This window comes from Corvus cornix, chromosome 6, assembly GCF_000738735.6.
Source record: "Corvus cornix cornix isolate S_Up_H32 chromosome 6, ASM73873v5, whole genome shotgun sequence".
Taxonomy (NCBI): domain Eukaryota; kingdom Metazoa; phylum Chordata; class Aves; order Passeriformes; family Corvidae; genus Corvus; species Corvus cornix.
The window spans coordinates 32,806,928-32,834,418 of NC_046336.1; the positions used below are offsets into that span (position 1 = coordinate 32,806,928).

General features: G+C 51.5%; 1 protein-coding gene across 1 annotated transcript in view; it reads right to left on the reverse strand.

The window, feature by feature from the left end:
- UNC5B (unc-5 netrin receptor B) overlaps positions 1–27,491 on the reverse strand; it is a 52,334-nt gene that overhangs the window by 15,196 nt on the left and 9,647 nt on the right. Inside the window, 1 exon segment of the mRNA XM_039553905.1 lies at positions 190–411. Coding sequence (XP_039409839.1) covers positions 190–411 — 222 coding nt within the window.

The following is a 27,491-nucleotide window of genomic DNA, read 5'->3' on the forward strand; positions in this document are numbered from 1 at the left end:
AGGCAGAGTGACTTCCCCAAGCTTCTGGGGGGTGTGCTGACCACAGCACCATCATGGTGCTTTCACCAGTGGTCTGGAAAGTCTGCCTGGAGGTGAACCATCAACAGTGCAGATAAGGCAAGAGGGAAAAGGACCTGGAAAGAAGCGAGGGACGGGGAGGCAGAGAGATGCTGGGGTGGCTTTGCTCACCGGTGACCTCGTCCAGGCTCTCCTTGGTGACATGGTCATTCTGGTTGACCCACTCCCCGTTGCACTTGAAGTAGATCTGTGTGGCGGGGTTGGCGCGGCACACGAGCTCCACGGGCTTGTTCTTCACGATGTAGGCATCCTGCGGCTCCAGCAGGAAGTGCGGGAGCGTCTCCGCCGGCGCCGACGGGAAGGAGTCAGGCAGCACATCGCTGTACTCCAGCCCTGCCAGGAGACCGAGAGGGTTGGGAGGTGCCCTACATCCCCATCCCCCACCCACCCAGGACTGCCCTGCACACAGTGGTGGCAACAACAGCCCTTGCTGAGGATGTGTGGAAAATCAAAAAGAGGGCTGGAGGCTCCTCAAAAGCCAGCAAAGCAAACCCCTGTAAGGTACAGAGCTGTGGGATCAATCCTGTTTTCACCTGCGTACCCCCATGCATACCCTGAGCCCAAAGCCAGGGTGATCTCACTAGAGGACACCACAAGGGGCAGAGCAAAACAAACCCAGGTCCAGGGATGGTGACAGGGACACAGAGAGGCTCCAAAGGGGCTGATGTCCCCCACCCCAAGCCTCCTCCTCACAGCCCTGAGGAATGCAGGGGCATGCTCCAAGCAAAATGCTGGCAGGGCTTGTGCTGGGAATGCTGACCATATCCCCAGCAGTAATCTCAGACATCCACATCTTCACTGGAGCTGCATTTGGGATCTCACCCCCTGCCAACACTTGGATTTCAGCATCACCCAACAGGTGAGCGATCGCTTTCAGCCCAGCCACCTCCAGAGAACATCACCCAAAGGTGCCATCAGGATTCACACTGTCCCAGAAACCAGGGGTCTGTGCCCTGGGGAGCTCCATCTTCCTGCTTGTTTGCTTTCAAAAGCCATCTAAATGCAAAAACAACTGGAGGTGATGTTTGCTCAGGACAGGCCAAGAAAAATCTTGGAAAGGGGTGAGCAGCTCAGTGCTCACACAGGAACATTATCCCTTAGGAGTGGGAGGCTCAGGGCGGCTCATTCCCAGAAGCAGCTTGGGAAGATGCTCTGACTGATGCTGAGCATCATCTGTAGGAGACCTTTTTCCAGCCCATTAAGATCAACCCCAAATATCACAGGAGTAATAAAAACCCCCAGACAGGTGCACAGGGATGCTGCTGCTTAACCTGTTGTTCCTGGGAATCTCACTAGCAGCCAGGTCACATCACAAGGCTTTTCTTTACACTCAAAGGAGTTACGAGCTTTTTCTCCTCTCTTCCCCCAGCCAGAGCTGTGATTCTCAACTCCAGGCACTGCAGCGTGCAGGAAAACAGTAAATATCCCCAGCCCTGCGATAACATCTCCAGAACTGGCAGGGAAAAGAAAGAAGCCCACTCCCTTCATTACCCTTGGCAAGAAGCAGTGCTGCAAGGAGAGAATCAGAATCCCAAGCTGTGAGGAGGAGGAAGAGGAGGAGGAGAAAAAAATATAATCAGATGCATCAAGAAAACAAGATGACCAAGCTGCCTCCTGAGCAAAAATCAGTGAGGGGAAAAAAAAAAATGCACGAGGTCAGTCGTTTAAAATCCATTTAGGAAAATTGACTTTCCATTTCCATTTAACACAGCACTAAGGGAGAGCGGTAGGACATTTGTCATAATCCATTAACTGCTCTTTTGGAAACAATGAATTAAACTCCGGGCTAATTTCTCTCCCTCTCTCTGGCTGGCTTTTCCCCACCTCTCTGCTGCTGGTTATTTCTTCCCCCATCTCATTTGCAGATCTGTAATTTTCCCAGGCCCCATGGCAGGCAGGGGGACAGGGAATGCCAAGGTACGTGACCCTCACCCTGAACAATCCCATGCTGCTCCCTGTGACCACCTCAGGCCACTGGTCCTGCTCTCCTGTCCTGCTGAGCAGCCTTTTACCTGTCACAGCAACAAATATCTCTTTTTCCCCCCCATCTTTTTTTTAAATTTACTACTCAACTTTTCATCCACTGAGTTGTTGTGTTGTTGGTTGTACATTGGTTTTTTTTAAATTTCAAAAACCGCTTCGATGTCACAGATCTAAATTCCCTGGCAAAGGGGGCTGGCAGGAGATAATTGAACTGGCAACAGAGGCAGCCAACAAAACTTAGCTCATGGGCTTGTGTGAAAACCTCCCTGATATGATGCTCCTTGCATCCCTGTGGCAAAGGCAGACCTGAGACTGGCAGCTGGGAATGGGCACAGGTAGCCTAAAGAACCAGTTTTTGGAAGGACCTTCCCTACGGAGGTAACACCCCGAAGTGCACATGACCCTGATCCAAAACCACAGGCTAGGAGGAGAGATCCTTCTCCAACAGCCAACACCAAGGATATGTTTTCTCCAACCTCATCACCACTTTGGTGATGCTAAACAAGACTTTAGGTCATCCAAGAGGATCTGGGAGCCGTGAGGGGATGAGTCATGGCCGGATGGGGATGAAAATGCCAGATTTGTGACTCACCGGGATCATCTGCAGCAGGAAGGGTGATGCTCCAGGCTGTGGTGCAAGCCCCCAGCACAGGGTTTGGGGCTGAGACACTCCTGGTGGTACCAAAAATCCCATCCAGACCCCGCTCCAAGAGGGCATCTGCCCAAATGCTGGGTCTTCAAGGTTCTTCTTCAAGTGGGCACAGTGATGAGGGTGGGGGAATAGGATAGTGTCACCAGCTAGATCCAACATCTGCTTTTGGTGGCTATAAAAAAAGCTGCTGGGTTTAAGGCTTGAACCCAAAACACCTGAACTTTTAAAGCAAGGAGCATGCTGGAAAAGTTAAAATCCTGCAAACTCACAACAGCTGAGAGATCTTTTGATTCTGGCCAGGAGAGATCTGGGGCCAAAAAAGCAGCTCTAACAGGAGACAGGGGAAAAGGATGATGGGTTTTTCATGGCAGACTCACAACTGGGGCCATGCCACGGAGCCCCAACCCCACAGATCATGGATCTGTGACTCATGGATGGAAGAAAATCAAGGGGGAGGGTGATTTTTCCATTCAGAAATTATCTGCGAAAAAGCATTTGCAGCTGGGCAGGGCGTTTTCCTCCAGCATGAAACGGTCGCTGGTGTTTAAACGCACTGGGGAAGAATTAAGGCATAGGAACAACGGGGACTTTGGATGAGAAGGGAGGAGAACCATGCTGGGCACATTTATCATAACCCATCAAGCCAGCCTTTCATCCCCATTCCCAACGCCCGGCCACCCGCTGCATGGGAAACCTCTCACTCCGCCGACACTCATTGGGGGCCCCCAAAAAATCCACACACAGTCGGTGGGGGGGAAACATGGCTGCTTGTGCAGGAACAACTGCTGCTCCTGTCTGCCCTGACTACCCAGTAACAGCTGCAAAATACGCCCCAGGAAAAGGCACCTCCCCAATGGTGCAATCCCATCACCTCCAGAGACCACTTCCCAGCCGAGGTGACACTGTGGCACAGTGACCACAGGAGCAGCAGGCACGGAGATGCTTTTGCATGGGAAAGCAGGAAAGGAGCCCTGCACAGCCAGGATTTCCAGTCCCACAATCACACCAGCAATAAAACTACCAGCAGTGACAAACTAATAAATATTTGAGAGCGCACTCTGCTGCCTGTAATCATCTCCCTGGCAGACGTCTGCAGGGGGTTCCCATCTGCTGGCTTCCCTCCTTCCCGCTGGAGGTGGGTGCCTGCTTCCCAGCTCTCTTCTGGGGATTTTTTTGGAAGTCCCAGGCTGTCGCCATCCCACAATCTCACACTACTTGGGGCATGGTGTTACAGGGTGTCTGGAGCTCTTTGTGGGGAGGGAGAGGCAAAGAGGGAGCAGCTCCCAGCTCAACCCACGGGACCAAATCCTGAAGCCTCGAGGATGAGTGTAGAAGGAGCAACGAGAGGAAAAGGGAGGAGGGAAACAGGCACTTCTTTTCCTCTCCCCATCCCTCATTTTAATCGGCTGGGGCTGAGCTGGATTATCCACAGCATCTGCTCCCTGGGGGGTGATTTGCAGATGTTTGCTGCCAGTGTTTGCAACTTGTCAAGATCCACGACCCCACACCCACCTCAAGCCCCAAAAGGCAGCAGCATCAGAGCTGGGATCCAGCCTTAACCCCCTCCTCTATCACCCCAAACACGCGGCACCAGGGATGGCGAACCTGCGAAGCAACTCCCCATGCAGCAATGGCCGAGCAAACCTCCCCAGGAAAGCGTTAAAATCCTCTCTCCTGCAATTGTCATCCCTCCAAATATTTGGAAGATTACAGGAGCATTAGTGGCTTCCCATCACCCATGGCCACCACCATCCCTCCTCCCAGTACCAGGCAGGCAGGGATGCGATGTAAGGATGTAAGGATTAGGCTGGGATGCCTGGGTTTCTCCAGCTATATCTGAGTGGCGGCGGACGCTTAACCCCTTCTGTCTCCGCCTCCCCACATTCCCACCTGCCTCATGGCAGGCGCTAGCTCCTGGGAAGGCCTGACAGGGAATAGTTAAACCTGCCAGGTGGGTTAAAATCCTCCTGTAGAAATGAAAAAATATGTAACAGCTTATCTCCAGCACCACAGGAGGAGTCATCTGCCTTCCCAATCCCCCTTCCAATCCCCCAGAAGGGATGAGAATGGCTCTGGCTCTAGAGACAGAGATGGAGGGGATGCTCCAGCCACCAGCTTGGCTCCAGGTGTCTGAAAAGCTGGAGTGGGGCTGTCCCCATCCCAAATCCCTCCTCCTATTGCCTCCAGGGAGAAGGTATTAACAGGCTCATTTAGAGATTAGTGCTGTTGCCATTTAAACTCCAGCAAATTTTGATGCTGGAGCCATGGCATGGCTCACTGCCATTCCAGAATCCCTGGCTGACTGAGGGCATCCCTGCTGCCAGCCCTGGAGGGGCACAAACGCATCCCACCACATTCCAGTCCATCCCTGAGCTCAGGGGGAACCAGCATCACCAGTCCAGGCCTTTCCTATGCCCATGGGCTTCCCATCATAAACTGCCATTGGGACAATTCTGTGTCCAGTGGTAACACATACCCAAACCTTCCATCCTAAAGGCAGCCTAAGCATCCTTCCTCCCCCAAACATCATCCTCTCTTCCCCAAGCATCCCCTTCTCACCCCTGCTAAGCCAAATTCAGCCGCCCACACACCCGTGTGGTCCCCCAACACAAAGCCCCGTCTCCGAGGAGGTAACAGCAGCATGTGGCATCTTCAGAGGCAAAGTCTCCATGAGATGGAGCAGTGCCATCCCAAGCCACAGCCCACTGCCCCTTCTCTGGGGTTACATCCCATTGGAGACACAGCAAGGAGAAAGGAGGACAACCCAAAATACAGGGTGTAAGTGAGGATGGGTTTGGGAGACTTGAAGCCACTCACATCCAACTCTCTCCCTGCTGCCTTCTCGCACAGAGCCCACAAAATCCTGTGCCTTCGAAAGCCTAGTATCGTTCAGACACAAGCTGGGAAGTGCTGATGAAACTGAGATGCAGAGAATGTAACAGGTCCCCAGGGCTGCAGCTGGCTGATGTAACCCCCGGCCTCATTAACTCAGTGTGGCTCATTAACCTCTCCCTCCCAGCATGGGAGAGCCCCAAGCTGCCAGCAGAAGCCACAAAACTGAGTGTGGAACCTTCAGGGATAGCAAGGATAACCAAGTGGTACCCAGGGCCTGGGTTCATTTGGGTTCAAAGTGAAAGGGGAAATTTATAGAAGAAGTTCTTCCTTGTGAGAGTGGTGAGACCCTGGAATAGGTTGCCTGGAGAAGCTGTGGCTGCCCCATCCCTGGAAGTGTCAGGCCAGGCTGGATGGGGCTTGGAGCACCCTGGTCTGATGGAAGGTGTTCCTGCCCACGGTGGGGGTTGGAAGTCCACAATCTTTAGAGGTCCCTTCCAAGTCAAACCATTCTATGATTCTACCTCAACTCCAGTCTGGAGCAAGGTTGGATTTTGAGCTCAAAAAGCGACGGGGATGACATGCTTGTAGAGTGACCACCCTTGTGCCCCCAATCTTGGTAGCTCAGCAGGGACTGGATCACTGAAACCCAGCACCCAGGGGTGTGCTGGGATGTGCAGAAGATGTTTTCCTACCTCTCTGGCCCCCCAGAAACTGAAGCCCATCCCCTCCTGCTCCCACCAGCCAGAAAAGCACCTGGAATCCATATTTGGCCTCTCCATTCTTACCACTCTTTTATTAATAACTAAACCTGGAAAGACCCACTTAACCTTTCCCCCAAGCATCTCTGCCTGACGACCTGGCTCCTTTTCTTCCACTGGCTGCCCTCTTCCAGCAGCTTCACAGTCCCTTCCTGCCAAACCTGGCATCATCCAGCTCTGAGCCAGCACAATCCCTCCATCCCATGGCCTCCAGCTCCTCCCAGAGCCCACCCAGCCCGAGAGGGAGGGACAGACAGGCATTTCCCAGCAGCTTAGAAGTCCCTCCTGTCCCTTCTGCCCGGCGACAGGCAAACTTCATAATTAGAGAGCATTCCTCCCCAGCGTGGGTAATGAGGGGGTGCACTCAGCCAGCCCTAATTACACCCCTGGAAAAAAAAAAAAAGCAGATTCCTCCTCTCCCAGCTAAAGGAAGAGCCTGCGGCTGGCCTCCCTCACTGCGTACCTTTATTAAACCAGGACTGGATGGGGACAGGGAAAGGAATGAAGAAAGCAAAGTCTGTGCTGAGAACAGGGTGGGAAGCAGGAGCTGGGCAGCCCCACGGATGTTTCTGTATGCAACGACCGTATTGATCAAAACCCACCTCACTTATATAAATAAATATAAAAATAAATCAACCTTTTAGCTAAATCCTCAGGTCAGGTTTTTGCAAGGCAGCCTGAGAAGTAAACTAAGGCAGGGTGCCCTTGCATAGGGCATCCAACCACAGCATCCCTACACATCCCACCACAGCATCCCTGTGCATCCCATCTGCAGCATCCTAAGCATCCCACTGCAGCATCCCTGCACAACCCATCACAGGACCTCTGTGCCCCTGCCAGCCACAGCTAAGAGGATCCAACCCAAATGCCAACCATCCCCTGAGGATGAAATCCCCAGAGGAGAAACACCCAGGCTCTGGCAACACCTCCTGTCCTGGGAGCTGGAAAGAGAGAAGTTTATCTTGTTGATTATGCATTACACCAGAGTATTTATGGAGCCACTATTCTTTTGTTTTTCTTTATGATTATGATAATCAAAGGCGAAGCCTCCTGAGAAGTGTAAACAGCTGAGATCCCTTATGGTACAAATCTCTTAATTTTTCATTATATGGATTTACAACACGACACAGGCAGATTGGAGTAAATTGTTCCTTATTTCTGGTTTTAGTGGAGCCGTGAGCTGCGCGAATCCCCGTAAATACCCATGGAAAAGAGAGTGAATCAAAATTAAAAAAAAGAAAGAAAAAAAAGGAGGAGGAATTATGTCGCAAATCCCTGTTACACTCTATTGTGCTGGCTTCTTTTGTGCTGTTTTATACATTCCCTTCAGGGAAGCAGTTTTGTTGGAAAACTATCTCCAAATTTCATCTAGTGCTGGTTCTTGTTACGGGCACAGACATTTCCCTTTGTGCTATTTTCACTCCATTGTCATGGTCCTCTTGTCGAGTTTGTTCTTTATTTTTAATGGATATAATAATTATAGGAAGTTTTTATTTATTTGCTTTGGCCCATGAAAGAAAAGCGCCAGCAGCCAAGAAGGCGGTAACGCGCTGTTTATTCACATGTACGGCGTGTGCTGGGTTCCTGTTGTGAAAAGAATAATCATTTCAACAAGAAAAGAGAGAAGGGAAAAGAAAGCAAGGAACAAGCAGGGACTTGTTGCCCTGGTTAATACCAAAAAGTCCAAGGAATTACTAATTATCCTTCAAACTGCAACAAACCAAGTGCAAGCTGCAAGCTCTCCTTGGAAAACACAGAGAAGGAAAAAAAAGGGTCTCCTGTTAACTGAGCACCGCAATCTGGAAAATGCTAACTCTGGGAGAAAGAAAGTTGACGGTTTTGCAGACAGAGAGCAATTTCCCCTTCACCCAAATTACATACATATTTCAAAATGTAAATTCCCCAGTGATCCCCTTGAGAGTGCAACTTTCAGGTGGCTGTTTTGCAATGGGTGGGTTTTCTCTTTTTCCCTGAACGTGAAAATCTGGAGGCGACCACCCTGGCTTCAGGCATGAGAAGCGATTTTAAAGCAGCAGCAAGCAGGGCTGTGAAACACCCAGCACTCCTTGGGAAAAGAGGGATGCTCTGCTGCCCACCAGGCATCCCATCTCGGAGCATCCCTCCCTGGGCACACACATCCCACAGGACCGTGGGCTGGAGGTGAGCAGGTTTCGCCCTCTGAGCACCCCAATGCCAAACATCGAGGTGGGGACAACCCAGCCGGGCCCTCTAAAAGTGGCTGACAAGGTTTGGTAGTCCTGGGTGGTGGCACTTCTGTCCCAAAATCTAGAGGAGGTGGTTGTGCACATCCCACCCTAAGGAAGCCATTAGCACCCCAAGGTTGTGCACATCCCACCCCAAGGAGGCATTAGCACAAGCCCAACAGGGTAAAGCAAAAAGTTTAGGCAGCTGGCTGCAAAGAAGGGAACAGCAGGGCAAAAGGAACAGAAATCTGGGGGAGTTGTGTTTGGTTTTGGGAATTTTTTCCTCATCCTTTTTGTCTTTCTGTCACCCACTCTCTCCTCCCGCAAACCCTGGGAAGCCAAAGCCGGCTGGAAGAATGCCCCCCGCCACCTCCAGCCAACCTCTCTGCAGGCCCCTCGCCAGCTGCTGCCCTACTTTTCCCGACGCTTTTCCCACTCTTCTCCCGCAGCTCACTCGGTGGCCGGCATGGGCTGGGAGCATCACCCACTCCGGTACCCGTGGCAGCCGTGAGCCCCCACTCCTTGTGCTGGGGGCTCCCGCCGCCAGAGCCGCCTGCCAGGATCACCTCCCACCCCCCGAAGACATGCCAGCTCAGCAGAGGAAGGCGCTGGGAGCAATGCTGCTGCTGAAATCATTTTAATCATGGCATTATTATTATTTAATCATTAAAAAAGCAACAAGAGAAAAGGTCCATTCCATGCCTCAAATTCCCCATTAATTCAACTGGGGGAGGAACATCACCAGAGAGGCTGATTGAGGTCCCTTTATTAAACAGTCTTTAAAGTTGCCCTTAATCTTTCAGATTTGTTGCTATGATAAAAAAAACCCCAACAAAAACAACAACAAAAAAATAACCACCACAAATGGAGGCTGGAAATGCCTTGTTTTTTATTGTCCTTTCTCTGCCCTTTTCTTCCCTTCTCATTTTACTGCAGGGACAAACAGAAGGAAAAATGGGAGGAGGGGGAGAAACAGGGATAGAAAAAGATTTAAGGAAAAAAAAAAATCCCTGCTGATGCTGAATGTCAAATATTAAGATTTTTCTCTCTCTCCCCCCTCTTTCAGCAATATCCTTATTAAAGAATAAGCCCCCAAACCATCAGTGAGACTAGCTGAGATGACAAGGCTTCCCCACCCCCTTTTCTGTGTCAGGATTTGATCCCTGAAGCCAAGAGCAGGCAGAATGGAGGGCAGGTACCTCAAGCCCATCATGGCTTCCCCATTGTGGCACATAGAGAGGTGTCCAGCCAGTGGCAAAAGGATTTTAGCAAATACCTTGATTAGTTTTATTCCTTTCCCTCTAAACCCCGCAGCCAGCTGGGCTCCCAGCACCTCACACCTGCTTTTACACAGGAAAGAAAGCTGCGATTGATAAAAGCCATGAGGTTCTGGGGTTTTTCTGGGGGGCGCCTGTTTGTAGTGCCTGCCCTCGCCTGGCATCGCTGCCTCGCCATCCAGAGCGGGAGCAAAAACTCCCTGTGCTCCCAGAGAAGGAAACCCCTACAAAACACAAAGCCTTTTCCCCTCAGTCTCCCATTTCCACGGAGGTGGGGAGCCTTCAGGAGCTTCCTAGCGTTGTTTGGCACCCTCCTCCCCTCTTTGGCATTTCAATACCATGGGACCCATGTGGCCACAGGTTTCTTCCTTTCTCACCGCTGGGGATTTCCACCTTTTCTTCTCCCACACCACCGGGCTTCTCTTTCCTCCCTTTGTCCTCTGGCACACACATTCCTCCCCTGTGGACCAAAGTTAACTCCCAGGTGGCCCGAACTCCCACAAGCATCCTTCCCATCTCAGCATGGGTACCACTTGGGGCTGGAGGTGCCTGGGCTGGAAATGCCCCAATTTTGGGGGTCTGTGCCACCCTATGTAGGTGGGACTCCACTTGGAAGCACCCCTACTGATGCTGAAACCTGTGTCCAATACATCAGCAAGCCAACACTTGCTCCCACACCTTCCTCTCCCAAGGTATTGATAAAAATTGCCCTTAAAAATATACAATATTGACAAGTAAAATGAAGTTTGGGATGGTGAATCCAGAGATGTTTCAGTGACAAACACACAGAGCATCTCCAAAAGTGGAGCATGGCTCTGATGGATGCAGGACATCCCAGGCACAGCAGTGAAACGACTCCTGCAGGGCTCAGAGGCACCTCCGAGGGATGTGCAGCAAGAGAGAGGGACCAGAGGTGATACAGAAAGGTCTCAGGGAACAGGGGCAAAGGATCACGCATAGTGAACATCATGGAAAAAGCAGGAAAAAAGCCCGGTGCCCCCCAGCCTCGTCCTTTTCTCCTCCCTGTCCCCCATCGGCCGCATTTCCATAAGCGATTTGCACTAATTGCTTTAACTACGGCCATGCTGCGGGTAATCAGAGTCATTAAGCGACCTCTGCTCCGGGAGGACAGGCGGGGCTGCTGCAGCGCCACGGGCGGAGCAGGGCACAGCTCCCGCATCCCCGGCGTGCCACGGGGATGGAGCTCGGCCCCAATTTACTCCTCCCTGGAGCCCAATCAGTGAATGGCCTCTTTCCTGCCCTGCAGCGGGGAGCCTGGATGCTGCCCGATTCCTGAGCCCCAGCAGGGATGGACCCTAAGGAGTCCTCCTTGGACTGGCTGCTGGCAATACCACGGCACCGTGACTTGTCACTACGACTGCCAGCTAGCCCATGGCTGGTGGGGATTGGGTTGGGTTCAAACCAAACATGTACAAGCACTTGAAAACCCCCAAATCCTCCCCAAACATTTTCTGAATGCAGAAAAAAGGTGTTGCCCCATCCCAGTCCTGGGGCGGGGGGACAGGAGGGAAGAGCCAGCTGTCACTGACCAGGGGATACTGGACTTTAAGGCTAAGTCCCATGCCTGGATCTGCTTCCCAGCATTCCCAAAGCACCCAGGGATAGCTCTGACGAGGGGCTTAGCCTCAGAAAGCCCCCGAAGCCCTGTGCTGCACATCCCAAATTAACCCTGTCCCTGCTAAGGGAGATGTCTTGTGTTCAGCCAGGCTGGGAGAGCTGTGGCTGTTCAGCCTGCAGAAGGAAAGGCTCCAGGGAGACCTTAGAACCCCTTCCAGTGCCTAAAGGGGCTCCAAGAGAGCTGGAGAGGGACTTCAGACAAGGGGATGAAGTGCCAGGACACTGCCAGAGGGCAGGGTTAGGTGGGATATTGGGGAGGAATTGTTCCCTGGGAGGGTGGTGAGGCCCTGGCACAGGGTGCCCAGAGAAGCTGTGTCTGCCCCTGGATCACTGGAAGTGTCCGAGGCCAGGCTGGACAGGGCTTGGAGCAACCTGGGATAGTGGAAGGTGTCCCTGCCCACAGCATGGGGCTGGAAAATCCCTCGAAGGTCCTATCCAATACAAACCATTCCATGATTCCATGTTGTCTACCAACATGCAACACATTCAACCCCCTGCAAACACAGCTCAAACTGCAGAAAAAAAAAAAAAAAAAAAAAAAAAAAAAAGCTGCTTTGAAACCCAAACACCTCTGTCCCAAGGAGATGGGACCCCCAGACCCCACCGCAGGGGTCCCTCTCACACACTTGACCCCCAGGCTGGGAGGTGTAAGGAAACATCCATGCTTCCAGGAAAATGCACTGCAGCCCCCTTCCTGCCTGTCCACAGGGAGCCATTACACTAACAGTGTGTCCATTCAGCCTGATATATAAATTACTAATGTAAATTAATGGATAATTTAAGCCCTTTAGTCCCAAATATTTAAATTATTTAACAGGCAATTAAGAGAGAAGGAGAAACAAAAGAGGAAAAGGGGTGTTAACCCCAACAGGCAGAAAAAAACTATAAATGAAGTGTGAGGAGAGCAGAAAGAGCTGAACATACACATTTTAAAGTGAAGCTGCCAGGTTCATTTTGTTTGAGCCAGGCTGGTGTTACAGTGGATGCCCCCAGATCCAGGAGGCGGAGCATCCACCAAACAACCGCACCGAGCAGGACAGATTCTGATCTACCCCTTTTCCAGGCGAGGAAAACTCCATGGCTGTGTTTGTAACAGCTCTTAGTTACAGTGATTACCAGAACTTCCTGGCATGCCAAAACAATACTTTTAGATAATTTTTTTCATCCTCCTTACCCCTAAGCTGACAGCATTCCCTTTTGTAGTACCGTTCCTGACTCCTTTTTTCACCTGATTCAAGTACAAACACATTTATTTCAAGTGTGTTCAGTTTTTTTCTTTTTCAGGTGGTTTATGTGACTGTTTCACTCTGCATCCCGCCCCCCCTCCCTCTCCAAACATCCTCAGCAAGACAAAGTGGTTACAATTCCTCACAAAGGCAATCCAGCAGGATGCTGGATATCATCAGCACAATGAGCTTCCCATCCTCAGATATTCTGGAGAACTCTCCTAACAATACAGCAACAGCAAGGAACAGGTCGGGGCTGAGAAACACAGTGTTTCCTCCTCCGGCCTCCATCCCAAACTGGCCAGGGATATTCCCACCGCTGCCCTGGGAGCTGGAAGAGGTCATAAGGAAAAATGGTCCGTCGAGAGAAGACGTCATGTGGGAAAAACAGGATTTTAACAAAAGCAGTGTGTGAGTCTGTGTGAGTCTGTGCGTGCTCGGGGACGACACCGAGGGCAAGGGGGGGATCGAGACAATAGTGAATAGACTCCAGATTATATGCTGAACTCGCAGCCCCATGGGAACAGGGTTATAAAAACCCTTTTTATTTTGTTTGTAGTCCAAAACAAACAAATACATAAAAAGCTAAATGCGGAGAAGCCAGACAGGAAGTGAGTTACATCTGGGAAACATCTGGCCCCGGCTGTGCCACAAGCCTGGCCGCCGGCACAGCTCTGGGCACCTGCTCCCACAGCTCTCAACCAGGGGAGGTCCTCGAACCTCTGTTCCAAAAGCGCACTCTCTGCGGAAAACTGTGCTGGGGGAAAGGATGCCCCGAGCAGTGCAGGACACCCTGGCACAGAGCTCTGAGCATCCCCTGAGCATCACAGGAACCCCCAAGAAGGGCTCTGAGCGTTAAGGATGCCCTCAACAGTGCAAGACATCCTGATCCAGGGCTCTGAATATTGCAAGACACCCTCTGAGCATCAAAGGACACTCCCCAAAAGGGCTCTGAGCAGCAAAGGATGTCCCAAGCAATGCAAAACATTCTGGGTACAGAGCTCTGAGCACCTCAGAACACCCCCTGAGCACTGCAAGATGCCCTGAGCATTACAAGAGACCCTGGCACGGGGCTCTGAGCACGTCAGGACACACCCTGAGCATTGCAGAACATTCCTTGAATAGGGATGAGCCCTGAGCACTGCAGAACACCCCCAGAAGGGCTCTGAGCATTAAATATGCCCTGAGCAGTGCAGGATACACTGGTCCAGGACTCTGAGCGCCACAGGCCACCCCTGAGAAATGTTCTGAGCAATAAAGGATGCCCTGAGAATTTCAGGACACTCTGGTCCAGGGCTCTGAGCATCACAGGATGAAGGCAGGCTGGCCAGCTGGCACCAGGGCACTCTTTCCCAGCCCTAAGAGATGCCCCACATCCTTCTCCACAGGAGAGAGGAGGTCCTGACAAGCAGTCAGAGCGGCTGGAGGTATTTTCTTCCTTCTGGTTCTCATCTCCTGCTCTTATTTCTCCAAAAGCCCTGTGAAAGAGTCTCCCAGCACTGCCCCATGCACAGACCTGGGAAGCCTGGGGAGGTTGCAGGGCCTGATGCTTGGGAAGGCTCCAGCCCAGCTGCGAGGGAGGAGAGCTGGCTTGGCAGGATCACCGTCCAGCTCTCCTCACCGGGGAATTCCCCTATGGCTGCCAGCCCAAGCTGCCAGCCCACATCTTCCCTCTCCACCTACCCACAGCCAACGGGGTGCTCTGGGGGCAAGAGAAGGGGGATGTGGGAGATTCCACAGAGCTCTTACACAGCAGAGGAAGGTGTAATGAAAAGAGTAGTGACACTCAGGAGTGGTCTGGATCACAGCAGGAATCACTTCTGTCTCCCCCGTGCAACTCCAGCTGCATTCCCAGCCAGGAAATGCAACAGCCACATTCAAACACGTGGAGCAACTCCACTGATCCTTCTCTGCTGCACTGGCTGCACCAAACTCCTGGAAAACCAGCTTCCCTCAGCTCCTTGGACAGGCTGGGATCCCCCCAGTTCACCAGATAACCCCAAAGCACCCTCAGTTCTCCCCAAAACCTCTCCTCAGCATTTCCTCTGCCACTTGCTCTGGCAGAGCCCAGGATTAGCACTTTGGGTATTCCAGTGGGGAGGATTAAAGCTGGTCCAAGGCTGGACCACGCTGGAGAGGGAGCAGCAGCTGGCTGCACAGCATCTGGCGCTGCTGCTCATTTATTCCCCATTGTGTACCCACGGGCAGCAGCACATGGGACTGGTGAGGGCCACCAGTGTCCCACAAGGGCAAGAAAGACAAGGACACATCTTTTGGGGTGTGTTGCAGCCACGCTGGCAGCTGGTCTGAATGTGGAGCATCTCCCCTTGGAAGAACCCAGACACAATGTAGGAGACTTGGGGAGAGAAGGGAAACATTTGGGATGAGGATGGGGATGTCAGGGAGAAAAACAGGGAGGAAAGAAAATAATCACAGAATGGTTTGGCTTGGAAGGCACCTTAGAGATCATCTCATTCCAACCCCCTGCCAAGGGCAGGGACACCTTCCACTAAAATATCAGAGGAGGAAGGACGCTGTTTGGAAAGGGAAACAAGCAAGGCACATTAAAGGAAAAAATTATCCAGCAGGCTGGCAAGGTTAAAAAAGCAAAAACATTGGGACACAGGAGGATAGGGAGACCTAATTAAAAAAGCCTCACCCAGAACACGCCACCAGCAAAAAGCATCTGATGTGTCAGGGACAGAGACATAGGATGCTGCGTGTCCTATCCCATGTCACTGCACACCCTGCAGCAAAGGAACCAGCACCCAAACCCCAAGCCACTGCAGCACTAGGGTGAGGATTTTGCTTTCTCATTTCTGGTCATTTTTGCACCAGCTGATGCCCACCTGTAGCCTTTTTTTGTGCTATTACTTTAAAAACAGCTACATTAGAAAGCTCCAGCAGCAGCAGCAGCTGCCTAGAAGAGTCAGACCCCATTGCAGGAGGTGCTGAGAGCATCAACCCTGACCCCATCCCCACAGCTAAATTTGGCCCAGCTCAGGGGCACACTGGCTCCTGGAGGTGTCTGAACACATCTAGGCTGTCAGGGCGAGGACTGTGATGCACAGGAACCCACCGGAGCCAGGCAGCCTGTTCCCACCATCCCTCACACGTGCTTTTTCTTTCAAATTCCCAGCCTAAATAAGGCTTTGGGGAGGAAATTAATGAAAAGCAAAGCTGATTACAAAGAACAATACAATGACTCAATCTGTTTCTTTTACCTCAATTGTATAAAGCTTTTACATTTATGAAGGTTTCTCTCAGTACACAATGAAACAGCCCTCTGAGGGAAGCAGTAATGGCCCTGGAGACTTTTGAGCAAGACTGGACAAAACACCACCGGAACAATCCCAAAGGAAGGACCAGATGATATGACAGGTCTTTTGCATCTTTAATTCCTCATCCTTTTCTTTCTCCTCCCGTTTCAGGCACAGGGTTTTTAGCTGCTGCTAATTCAATGTTAATGCGGAGCGGCTGCGTTTGCAGCACATGGTGTAAGCAAGAGGAAAAACATCGGGGCCCTAAATGACAACCAGATCACAGGCACGGGGGTCCTCATTCCCAGCATGGAAAATATCCCTCTGGAAGCAAAACAGGCCATAAAATGTTGATATCCTTTCCACACCAGGATGGATTGCTCCTGCACCGACCACCAGCTGCCTGACACTCACGGGTCACAACAGGACCAGCTTTGGATCTCCTCCCTCTCCATCCCCACATCCAGCCTCTTCACCAGTGCATGGGAAGGATCTCCAGAGTTTTTTTGCCTATCCAGAGACACTGGAAAAACCCCACCAGCACAACAAGACCCCCCAAAACAACCTGAGTTTAGTTCAGTCATAACAGCAACCAACTTTCCTGGCTGCTCCTTTGTAGAGCATCTCCCAGGAAAAGGCAACAGGATGCTCTCCCCACCACCTCCTGCTCCTCCCTGCTGGTTGCTGGGTGGTTTGGATCATCTCTAACACCCATCTCAGTGAGCCGCAAGGAGCTGAGCCGAGCTGTTTGTGATGAAATCAATGAGGTGACGCAGAGGCAGGTGTCTGAGCCCCTGCCCCGGTGCCTGGCCCCGCCAGGGGACAGTCACCAAGGCTGTCACTGCCAGCACAACCCTAAACATACTCGCAGAATCACTTTGGTTGGAAAAGACCTCCAAGACCATCAAGCCCAACCTGTGGCCCACCCTCACCTTGTCAACCAGAGCAGAGCATTGAGTGCCACATCCAGGCGTTCCTTGGACACCTCCAGGGATGCGGGCTCCACCACCCCACAGTGCTCAGAGATCACTCGGTGGAGATTTCTCCTGGCTGCGTGTTGTCCTCTTCCTTTCCCCACTGGCTGAGGTACTAGGAAGGCACAGTCTTCCCGAACCACCTACCACATACTCCCTCCCTTGAACATGTCATTTCCCCCCAAAGTTCGGAAGTTCAGGCTGTCTGAGTTCTGTGGATCCACCAGATGTTCAGACTGTCTGGGCTCTGCAATAAACTTTGCGCGGACCCATTTCTCCTGTTACCCTAAAGTTTAGGAATTCAAACTGCCTGGGTTCTGTAACCAAACCCATTAGGCTTGAGGTCGGTACAGGCATTAAGACGCATTTAGAGGACATTAACACCCATTTTTCCTAAAGACTCTCATCCATCGAGTTGTTTGTAAAGAGACCAGCACCCATCTTTCCAGTCATGCTCCACTGGAGCACCTTCATACCTCGAGGTCCACGTGGAAGACCAAGAATGGATGGGGAGTCTCAAATCTGTGGCAGTGGGATGTTACTCCCCACGTCAGTGGGGTCAGAGCCCCAGCACCCCTATGGACAGTGACCTCCCTCCAGCCCCAGCACCTAAGTCCAGTCATGACGGGAACAAAAGCCACTCTTAAGAGATACATTTACGACCCTCCAAGAGGGAGCCCGCTGACAGCTTAACGAGCTTTTTGTTTTTCAAGTAGTGGTTTTATATTTACGACCTGAAAGGGAAAGATGCAAGTAGGCAGGGACGATCAGGGGCTATCTGCTCCTTCTGCTCCTGACCCGCTGCTGTCCAACCCACATCCAAGCTATTCCGGAAAGCTATAAAAAACGATTGCATTTCAGCTTTTTCCCCCCTCCTTTCTCTCTCCCCTCCACTAAAAACAAAAAGCACCTTTTTTTGGTGGTGTTCATTTCTTGTTAATGTTCACCCCAAGGAAAAGCATCAAATATTAATGCAGGAAGCTTCAGAGAGACCACACCGGAAACCAGAGGCCCCATATGTTGTAGAGTATCCCAGTGGATGCAAGATCCCACCAGTTCATCCCCAAGGCCTGGCTCTTTAATGCCTGGGAAGGAAGGAGGAGGCCAGAAGCTGGGCTTTTATGAGCGCAAGGGATCACATTCCTGGGATATCAGCCCAGAGTTACACTTAGAGGAGGAAAAAAACTTAAGAAAAAAAATCCAAACCCCACCACCCTTCCCCAGGACGCTGCACTGTTATTTATAAGCTTAATAGTGAAAAGAGAGGGCAAAACTCCCTGGTTTTGTTGGGGTGTTTTTTATCCCCAGCATTAGCACAGCAGAGAAATGCCTTTGGGCTGCAAGAGCATTCCAGCCACCAGCAGGAAGATAAGGCTCTTCCTTTGCCTCCAGATTCCTTGGCAGAGAGGAGACACATGGGGTTTAATTGCACACAGAGATGCCACAGCCCTGACACAAACATGATAAGAGCTTTTGTCCTGTGGAGGGCTCATCCAGCTGATAAAGACCCTGCCCAGACCTCCTAAAACCCAGAAGGGACCTTTGCTGAAGAGTTGCAAGGGACTGGTGGGGAACATGGAAGGCCCAGATGTGCAATGCAACATCTGGTAGGGGAAGCGAGCTGTGTGCCATGGCAGTGTCCCATACAACACAGTGCCTGCTGCTGCACCGCTGCAGGTGACATTGGACACACACATCCCCGCTTCCAGGGAACAAAAGCACCCCCGTGCGCTTGGTGGTGGCACCTTTGTGCCCTAATGCTGGGACTTGGTGATCTAATGGCTTTGCCAACCTGCAGCGCTGTGTTCAGCTCTGCAGCCTCCAGCATAAGAAGGACATGGAGCTGCTGGAGCGAGTCCAGAGGAGGCCATGAAGCTGCTCCAAGGGCTGGAGAGCCTCTGTATGGATCCAGGCTGGGAGAGCTAGGGGTGTTCACCTGGAGAACAGAAGGCTCCAGATGAGACCTCAGAGCCCCTTCTGGTACCAAAAAGGGCTCCAACAGAGCTGGAGAGGGACTTGAGACAAGGGTCTGGAGGGCCAGGATAAAGGGGGAATGGCTTCCTACTGACAGAGGGCAGGTTTAGATTGGATATTAGGGAGAAATGCTTCCCTGTAGTGTGGTGAGTCCCTGGCACAGGGTGCCCAGAGAAGCTGTGGCTGCCCCTGGATCCCTGGAAGTGTCCAAGGCCGTGCTGGATGGGGTTGGAGCATGCTGGTCTAGTGGAAGGTGTCCCTACCCAAGGCCTTTAAGCTTTAAGATCCCTTCCAACCCAAACCATTCAGTGATTCTATGAACCCAGCTGCTGAGCTTGGGACGTCTTTCCCTCATTCCCCTCCATCCTCACACAAGCCCAGCTGGGCAGCACTGAGGCCCCAGAAGCCCTGGGTGTACAGGCGCAAAAAAAAAAAAATTGTAAAGAAAGAAAAAACCTTTAAAGTGGGATTGAGCCTAAGCGCAGTGGTGCTGCTCAGAGCAGGGCAGCCCCCTCCCCGGTCCCCTTCCCCACTTATCGCTGCCCGGGGCTCTGCCCGGCGCCTGCCGATAATCAGGGAGCGAATTGAAACCCCGGCGCCAGACTGGATCCTTATCTCCTCCCAAGCAGGAATGCGGGAGGGGGGCTGCCCCTGCAGCAGCTCCAGGACCAGGAGGAGGGGAAGGAAGAACCCCCTCCTATGGCCCCTGCAGACAGTGAGCAGGAGCTGGGGAGAGCCGGGGGGGATGCGGGGACCTCCGAGGGCTGCGCAGGGCTCGGTGCCCAGCCCCGGCTCCCGGGACGGCCGGAGGGGTCGGAAGCACCCCCCCCCTTGCGCAAGGGCCGGTAATTATCCCCGGGGATAATTACTCTGCTTCATTTCCCCATAAAGGCAAGGCCTGGGTGCGAGGAGCCCGGCTGGGAATGCCTGAGGCATGAGCCGGGGGGACGCGAGGCGACAGCCGGGAGAGCCACCGTCCCACCCTGGCTGGCTGGCAGGCAGCCCTCCCTCCCCCCGAAAAAATGCAGGGTGAGAGCTGCGAACTATTCTCAAAACAGCCCAAGCCCTTTAGGGCTCAGCGTGGGGACCCTCGCTGTCTTTCCCGTGGGAGGGGGAGGAGGACGAGACCCCAGAGCCTTCCTCCCTGGCGAGGAGGGTGGCGGGCTGGGCTCAGCCCCTGGTTCAGAAGCTGCCCGGGGCTGATCTCCATCACCAACAGGACCGACAGGAACTTCCAGCCACCCAACACCAGCGGGGAGAAGGAGAGGAGGTGAGAGCCAAGCTCCTGGCTCTCCTCCCGCCTGCTGCCAGGTGGGACAGGAGCCATGGCTCCAGCCTGGCGCTCCCTCAGCTCCCTCCCGGCATGAGGGCTGGATGCTCTTAACACCCAAAAAGAGCTTCAAGTGCTTATTTTCACAATTAGGAACCCAGAATTTTGCCCTCAGTGGCTGGAAAGCATCACAGCAGCACCCACGGTGAATCCGTGCTGTAGGGACACAGCGTCCACAGACAGCAACCCCCAGCTCCATCCCAGCCGGGGGCTTCATGGGCAGCCACTCAAGGAGGACTCTTGTTGATGCCATCAGTGCCCCAGGGGATTCGCAGCCAATTAAGAGGGTATTTTAAAAAATCATAATAAGGGGCTAATGAAGTTTAGAAGCTGCCGACAGCAGCCATATGCCTCAAATATGCTGGGTACAGTCCGTGCCTAGGTAATGCAACTGCAGGTATCAGCTCGCCTAATTAGCTACCAGAAGAAAGTCTAATTTAAAACAAAGCTCTTATTTTATTTATTTGCTGACAGCAGCAGAGCAATTCCCTCCAGCATGAAGTGAAAGCAAACACACTGCCCTCAAAATAAACCACCACGGGCTTTTTAATTTTATCCTCTAACAAGTGTTCCCTGGTTAGTCTTTGGCAAGGGGGGGGGGGGGGGGGGGGCGGGGGGCGGAGAAAAAAAACCCAAACGACAACAAAAACCTAACCTGCACTTCCATTAGCATTACAGAGGACTTGAAAAGACAGCTTCCCACTTGTCATCTCCCCGCCACAAAAAACAGCAACCACTGGGAACTTCTCAGCTGTGGATGACAAACTGCCTTTAATAAAATATCCCTAAGGAAATGTGTTACCCCTCTGCGATCCTCATTTGGGGGGATGAAGGGGCTCGGCACATCCTCATTGCCATCACCCTGAGATGCGCAGGTTGGTGTCTGGCTCCAGACCATGGTTGAGAGGTGTAGGTCACCCACACAAGCCAAGACTCCTGACCCTTCCCATCCTTTCTCTTTCTTCACCTCTGGATGCATCCAGAAGCAAATGTGGAGAGGGTAAAGGGAAATCCTAGAAGCATGGAGAGAGTGCAAGGCCACTGTGATTTTATTTAGCATCTTTATTTATTGAAGTGCTTTAAATAGATGTGGATTGACTCTCCTGGCTCTGGCTATTACAGCTTGAAAGGGGAGCTGCAGACAGCTCTTAGATTAATGCACACGAGGCTACTTCCATGGATGCTCAGCAACCCACTCCGTGTGGGACCTCCTCCTGTCTTCCAGACTTCACCTGGGGCCCCTGCATTCCCCCCCCACCCCCTTGCAAAACACAAAGTTCTGGTGCCTCCACCGCTCCACATCCACATAAAACCCTCTTCACCACCACCAGCCTCAATCACCTCCACATCCAAGATTAAGCCACCAGCTCCACCACCCACCCAGTCAAACCTTGTCACCTTCCTCAAATGGTCCAAGCTCATCCAAGTAATCAGGGATTCATTCTTTCCTAGCAGCACGTCCTGCCAACCATTTATGGATCTATGAAAGCGGGAAGAGGCATTGCATGCCTTTATGGACAACACTGGCTGGGCCCTGCATTTTTCTTCCCACTGATTAAAGTAATAATGCTCAGTTAAGGAGTAAGTAAAAAATCACATGATTTTTAGGCAGCTGGGAAAGAGGAAGAAAATCTATTGCAGTGGCTCTGAACAAGTGCTTCCCCAGGGCTTCGAGGCAGAAAACTTATCAGACACTGCTCTGATAACATATTCAGGCTGAACCATTAGTCTTGGGCATATGAAAGGTGTAATAAAAGGTTAACTGCAGACTGAGTGAGCAGGGGGAAATGGGGTTAAAAACCCACAGAGGCCAAAGGCAGGGGGTGGCAGCAGCTCTGGGGCTCGGTGGCATCCCCAGCACACACTCCTGAGGGGAGGATGCCAATAGTGGGCACCCACCTCCTGCCACACAAGTGTCCAGGGACAGTTTGTCTCCTGAATGTTTAAAGCTGCAGAGAAGTGGGAAAATCAGCATCCATAGCACCATGAGACTGGTGGAAGACTTCCCCAGGGCCAGCATCCTGAATCATCCTCAACAATGTATTTTCTCATTCTGGCCTCATTTGGCTCCCCTGCTATGTCCCAGTCCCAATACACATCTTACAACACCTTTTCCTCCACAAACACAGCTCCTTTTCTTCTGTGTAACTCCAAACCAACCCTTTGTCCCAGGCACAAAGAGCTGTGAGGTTTCTGCTGTGGGTTTCTCTCCACACCGGTTTCCCATCCAGCTTCTGTGGGAATGCCAGAGCACAAAGCAAACCACCTGTGACCTGTAGCTACTTTTAAAAAATTATCTCCACTGGAATTTTCTCCACACCTTGTGCAATGATAGAGATGACAACACAACCTCAGAGGGGTCCCCTTTTTCCTTAGCAGTCTGCTCTCTGATCACCTCTTAAATCCCATATAGATCACCCAACCTGGGGAAGCCAAGCAACACAAAATAAGCTGGAAACAACCCCCATCCCGCTTCCAAACCACCTTAGAAACATCAAGTTAGTTATTCTTGAAAGAAAAAAGATTTAAATCCTTGTTTTTCATGCCTTAGACCCCCTCATATATGGGTGAGAAGCTCATGGCATGAGCAAGTAGCAACCACGCAGCTGCTTTTGCAAGTTCCTATTCCAGTGCCTCAGGCTCAGCTTTCCAAGCACACCCCAGGCTCCAGCCAAACTGCCCTCCATTTCTAGGGCTGGTGATCCCCAAACCAACAGCCTACCAGCTCCACTGCTGTCCCTATAGATGCTGAAGGCCACCACCTTCCCCAAAGCTGGCCACAGACAAGGTCCACCCGCAGTCAGGCGCCTGATCCCAGCACTATCCAGCCCAAGCCATTGCTTCCTCCCTTCCTCCCTCCCTCCCTTCAAGGCTGGTTTTCCAGGCAAAACAAGGATGGGAATTACTCAGGCAGCATGTGACATGACCACCAGAAGGAGGGCATTGCATTACTGGAGCCAAAAATGGATCCCGGTTTCTATTGTCTATTCTTTTGTAGTGATGGGAAGAAAGAGCTGCTGCTCTGTAATCAGGCCTCTTCTGGCTGCTTCCCCGCTTTGAGGGCCAACCAGGATAATGCAACGTTGCTTTCATGTGGCAAGAGAAGCTTATAAACAACACTATTACACTGCTACACCGCCGAAATTAAAGCCCTGCTCCGAGCCTCAGTCCCTCCCACAGGCAGCCTGCTTTGCCTCGGACTTAATTTCTTCTCCCAAAGTCTGCAGTACAGGGAACAGACTGAATCTGGTCCTGAATAAGCACTCATGAAATTCAGTGACTCCAAAAATGATGTCCATTACCTATTTCTGAAAAGAAGAGTAATTCCTTCCAGCTCTTGCTAATGTGCTCTCAGCAAACACTCGCTTCTTGTCTCCCTCAGAGCAGATCACGATTCACCCCAAAACACAAAAGTCTTCTCTTCACTGATGCATCTTTGCAGCTTTATTGTACTTCCTGGTCCAAAGTGATTGAGATTTAACTCCCCCCCCCCACCCCATAAAAATTCAGATTCTGAGCTCACCCATACAGATCGAGCCTAAAACCTCCAGAGTGGATTCACTCAGCCAGAAATGATCTCAGCTGTGAAACATCACAAGGAGCAGTCGCTTTCTCAGCAGTCTCAAAATAGAGGTTGTTTTTCTTTTTTTTTTAAATTAAAAGGGATGCCATCTCTCTGCATTATCTGGAATAAACATCCTGGTGCTGGAAGAAAGCACACTTCTGCTTTTTTAGCTCCAGGTTCTCATTTCCACCAATTCCTTGAGAACCTCTTCCTGGTTTTCCAAGCCTTCTCCTGCACTGCATTAAGAGCCTGTCTCTGCAAATAATGTGCTTTAAAACCCAGGGGACTCTGGAATAGGCCAAGGACTCATTTCACCACCCAAGTGACCCCAGTCCTTCCTCAGTCTCAGCTCCTCTTGGATTAAAGCATTTCCTGGGCAGCTCAGCTGGGACAAACCAGTGAGGCAAGAGCCAGTTTATTATGGTACTGACCAAGGGACAAATACCAGCCAGATCAAACCCTGGGAACACCCTGAGGACCTGCAGAAGCATTAGAGATGAAACCATCTCTAATGGAAGATGGTCTTCCCCCCCACCATCCTTCCCCTTGGTGCTCCATTTTCAGAGGGGCCAGGAACTGCTGCTCCCCAAAAACATGGAAAGCCAAAGCTGCAGAATAATCCTGGCCCAGAAGTCTACAATAACCCAAACTCCTCCAACCTTTAGACCCCATGGTTGACATAAATGCCCCACATCCAATATGCCAAGTGATTTCTTCCAAAGTTAGAAGGAAGCTTCCCTGCCTCTCCTGCTTACCCGGGCATGGGATACTCTTCTCCTGCTTCCCCTTCCATCTCAAACATCATTAGCAAAGGATCATTTCCTTCAAATAAAGGTCACCTTCCAACAAGTGCCTTTTGCCATGCCCCGAGAGTGGCCTTCAGCACTTCCCTCACCTTGCCTAAGGTTTTTCCAGCATTTTTTCTTGGTCCTTCATTTATTTCCAGGTACCCCATCTCTGCTCGTACACTGTAGTCCCCTAAGCAGCAGAGCAAAGCCTGTTTTCCTATGGATTTGCTGCTCCAAATACTCCCTCCCACATGGCATTTGTGTTCCCCAATAGTAGGTGGCAAGTGTTATGCTGTTGATGTTTTGGGTTGGTTTTTTTTTCAGTGGGATATTAATAGATCCCTCTCACTGGCCGACCAGCCTAGATAAAAACTTTATTGCTAATTTCCTAATCAGGCAGGCGCTTAATTACGAGACATCTACTTCTGAATCAGAGGGGGAGGGATGCAGACATACAAACAGCACGGCAGCTAAGAAAAAAAAGTCTGGATTTTTTTTTAGGAAATGAAGCTAAAAAGAAATCTACCCTCCCCCCCAACAAACAAGCCACAAAAAGAAACAAATAATCCAGGCAGCCCAAAGATAAATCCATGGGGATTTTTGGTGTTTTAGGCACAGGAGCTCCTCTTGGGGCAGAGGACAAGGTAGTCCAGAGGGGCTGGATCCTACAGCTGCTCCCGGGGGGTCACGGCAGTGCCTCCCTCCCCCTGTGTCCCACATACAGCACAGTCCCCATGGGCTGCAAGCAGATGGTTTCCAAGCTGACAGGTTGCAAACAGCTCCATGGAGCCAGTCAGGGAATCAGATATTGTCTCCATGCCTTTAGTTTTGGGAACAAAAGATGTCTCCCAGCTAAAAAAGTTTGCTGGGAGAGCTCAGCACTTCTCCTGCTTTTGGGTTTCTTTTTAAAAGCACTTTCAGCCAGTTCAGATCGCTCAGGTCTGATGTCTGTACAACTCTACAAGCTGCCTGCACATAAATTTTTCCACTTCTCCTCTGGCTTTCCTCTGTGTAGCTGGAAAGAGACCACAAGGACAGCCCTGGTGCAGGGCACACCACCCTTGCTTTTCCAGTGAGCTGCAGGCACTCCCTTTCTGGAAAAAATTTCTTCCTTTGACTTCCTATCAAACTTGCAAACACCATGAACTCAGAACAACCCAGAGAAGCTTCTTCCCAGCATCCCTGTTGTTTATCTAGAGGAACCCCAAGGCTTAGAAACAGCCCTGGACCCCAGCCCTAAACACACAGGACAGCAGAGTGCCAGGCAAGGGACCCAAATCATCTTTTAGGGAGGGTTTATTTTATAAAATCTTCCTTCAGTAGGCCACACTGGATCCCCCCACACACCTACCGGGATGCAAAGCCCAGCCAAACTGCAGGATTCCGGCTCCTTTGGCTTCCCTGCTGCTTTTAGCTCTGCAACTCGACCCACAGTGAAACATATGGTTTGCATTCTCCCCCCTAAACTTTCCACAGACTCCTTCCCCCGCCTCCCCGGGGCACACAAACCCAAGCCCTTTTTCTCTTTGAGCGAGAAGTCATGCCGGCAGCCCTTCGCATCCCTCTCCAAGAAGGAGATGGGCACAGGCGGAGCGGGAGAGGCTGCAGTAAAACCCCTCGGCCGAGTCAGCTAAGTGGGCTTTGCTGTTTCATGCAGGGGTCATTAACATCCCGGCTGGATCTGCTGCGTCCCCTTCCAGCCAGTCCATAAATACTGAGGAAAACAGAGCCAGTGTGTCATTGGGATGTGGAGATGGAAAAGGAGGGGGAGCAGCATGACAAAAACCCACTCTGCAAGGAAAGCTTTTCCTTCCCCAGCCAGCCTGGGACCACTGGGGTCCCACATCCAACCTTGTCCCTCTGCAAAAGCCAGAAACGGCATTCTTTAGGATGCAGGAATGGCAAACAGGTCCAGCAGTGCTCAGAGGATGTTCAGGGTTAAGCAGCAACTTCACCTCCTCTTTTCCCCTCCCTGCGTGCAAAAATCATCTTTTATTTTCCTGTTAGGCAGTTCTCATCTAATTTTCTGCTTCATCCAGCAGCCAGGCTTTTCCCCCTCAAAATGACTATGGCAGCCTAAGCTGGTCTTTGTTCAGCCCAGAAGTCTGATGCAGAGGGAAGCAGCAAGTGGGATTTTTATGGAGCATTACTTTACCTTACCAAAAAGTGAGGCATCACCTTCTCCCAGCCCACGGGGCTGGGTGGAGTTAAAAATCCACAAGGGCCCTCATACCCCCTTCTACCCAGTGTCCTCAAAGCACTGCACTGGAGAGGAGAGCTCTGGGATGGATGGATGGATGGATGGATGGATGGATGGATGGATGGATGGATGGACGGACGGAGGGATGGATGCCTCTGGCCAAAACAGCATCGGCTGCAATGGAAACCAGAAGCTTTGTGGTCTGCAAGCCCGACTGCCTTCCCAAGGCATGCCAAGCATTGCTGGCACGCCTGCGTGTCCCACACCAGCCTCCTGGCCACATCTGAGGCAAAAACACTCCCCAAATCCTCTGAATTTGTGTATTTTTGGCAGCACAGGACCAGCAAGCCCAACAGCTTCTTGGAGCCCAGCACAGCATGGATTCCTCTTAGCAGGCATTAAAAACCACATTTCAAAAAGAAAAAAAAGTCATCTATTCTTGACTTGTTCTGTGCTTATGAGTGGTATTACTCAAGGTTTTAGCTGAAAAGAGGAGGCCCTGCAGTAACACGTGGCTTCCCCTACTCCTTGTCCCTCAGGATCCTTCCTTGTCAGCTGCGACCCCATCTGCAAAGCCGGTGCATGGGTTTTTCCATCCCCGGCAGGACCAGCCCCAACACGCCCCAGACTCCTGGGGTTTTGCTATAAACTACAAAGAAACCTGCCCAATTCAGCCCAGTTTGCATAACCAGTTTATCCCAAGCATTTGTTTTAAAACCTCAGCTCTGGTTAGTCAATGTTCAGGCCAA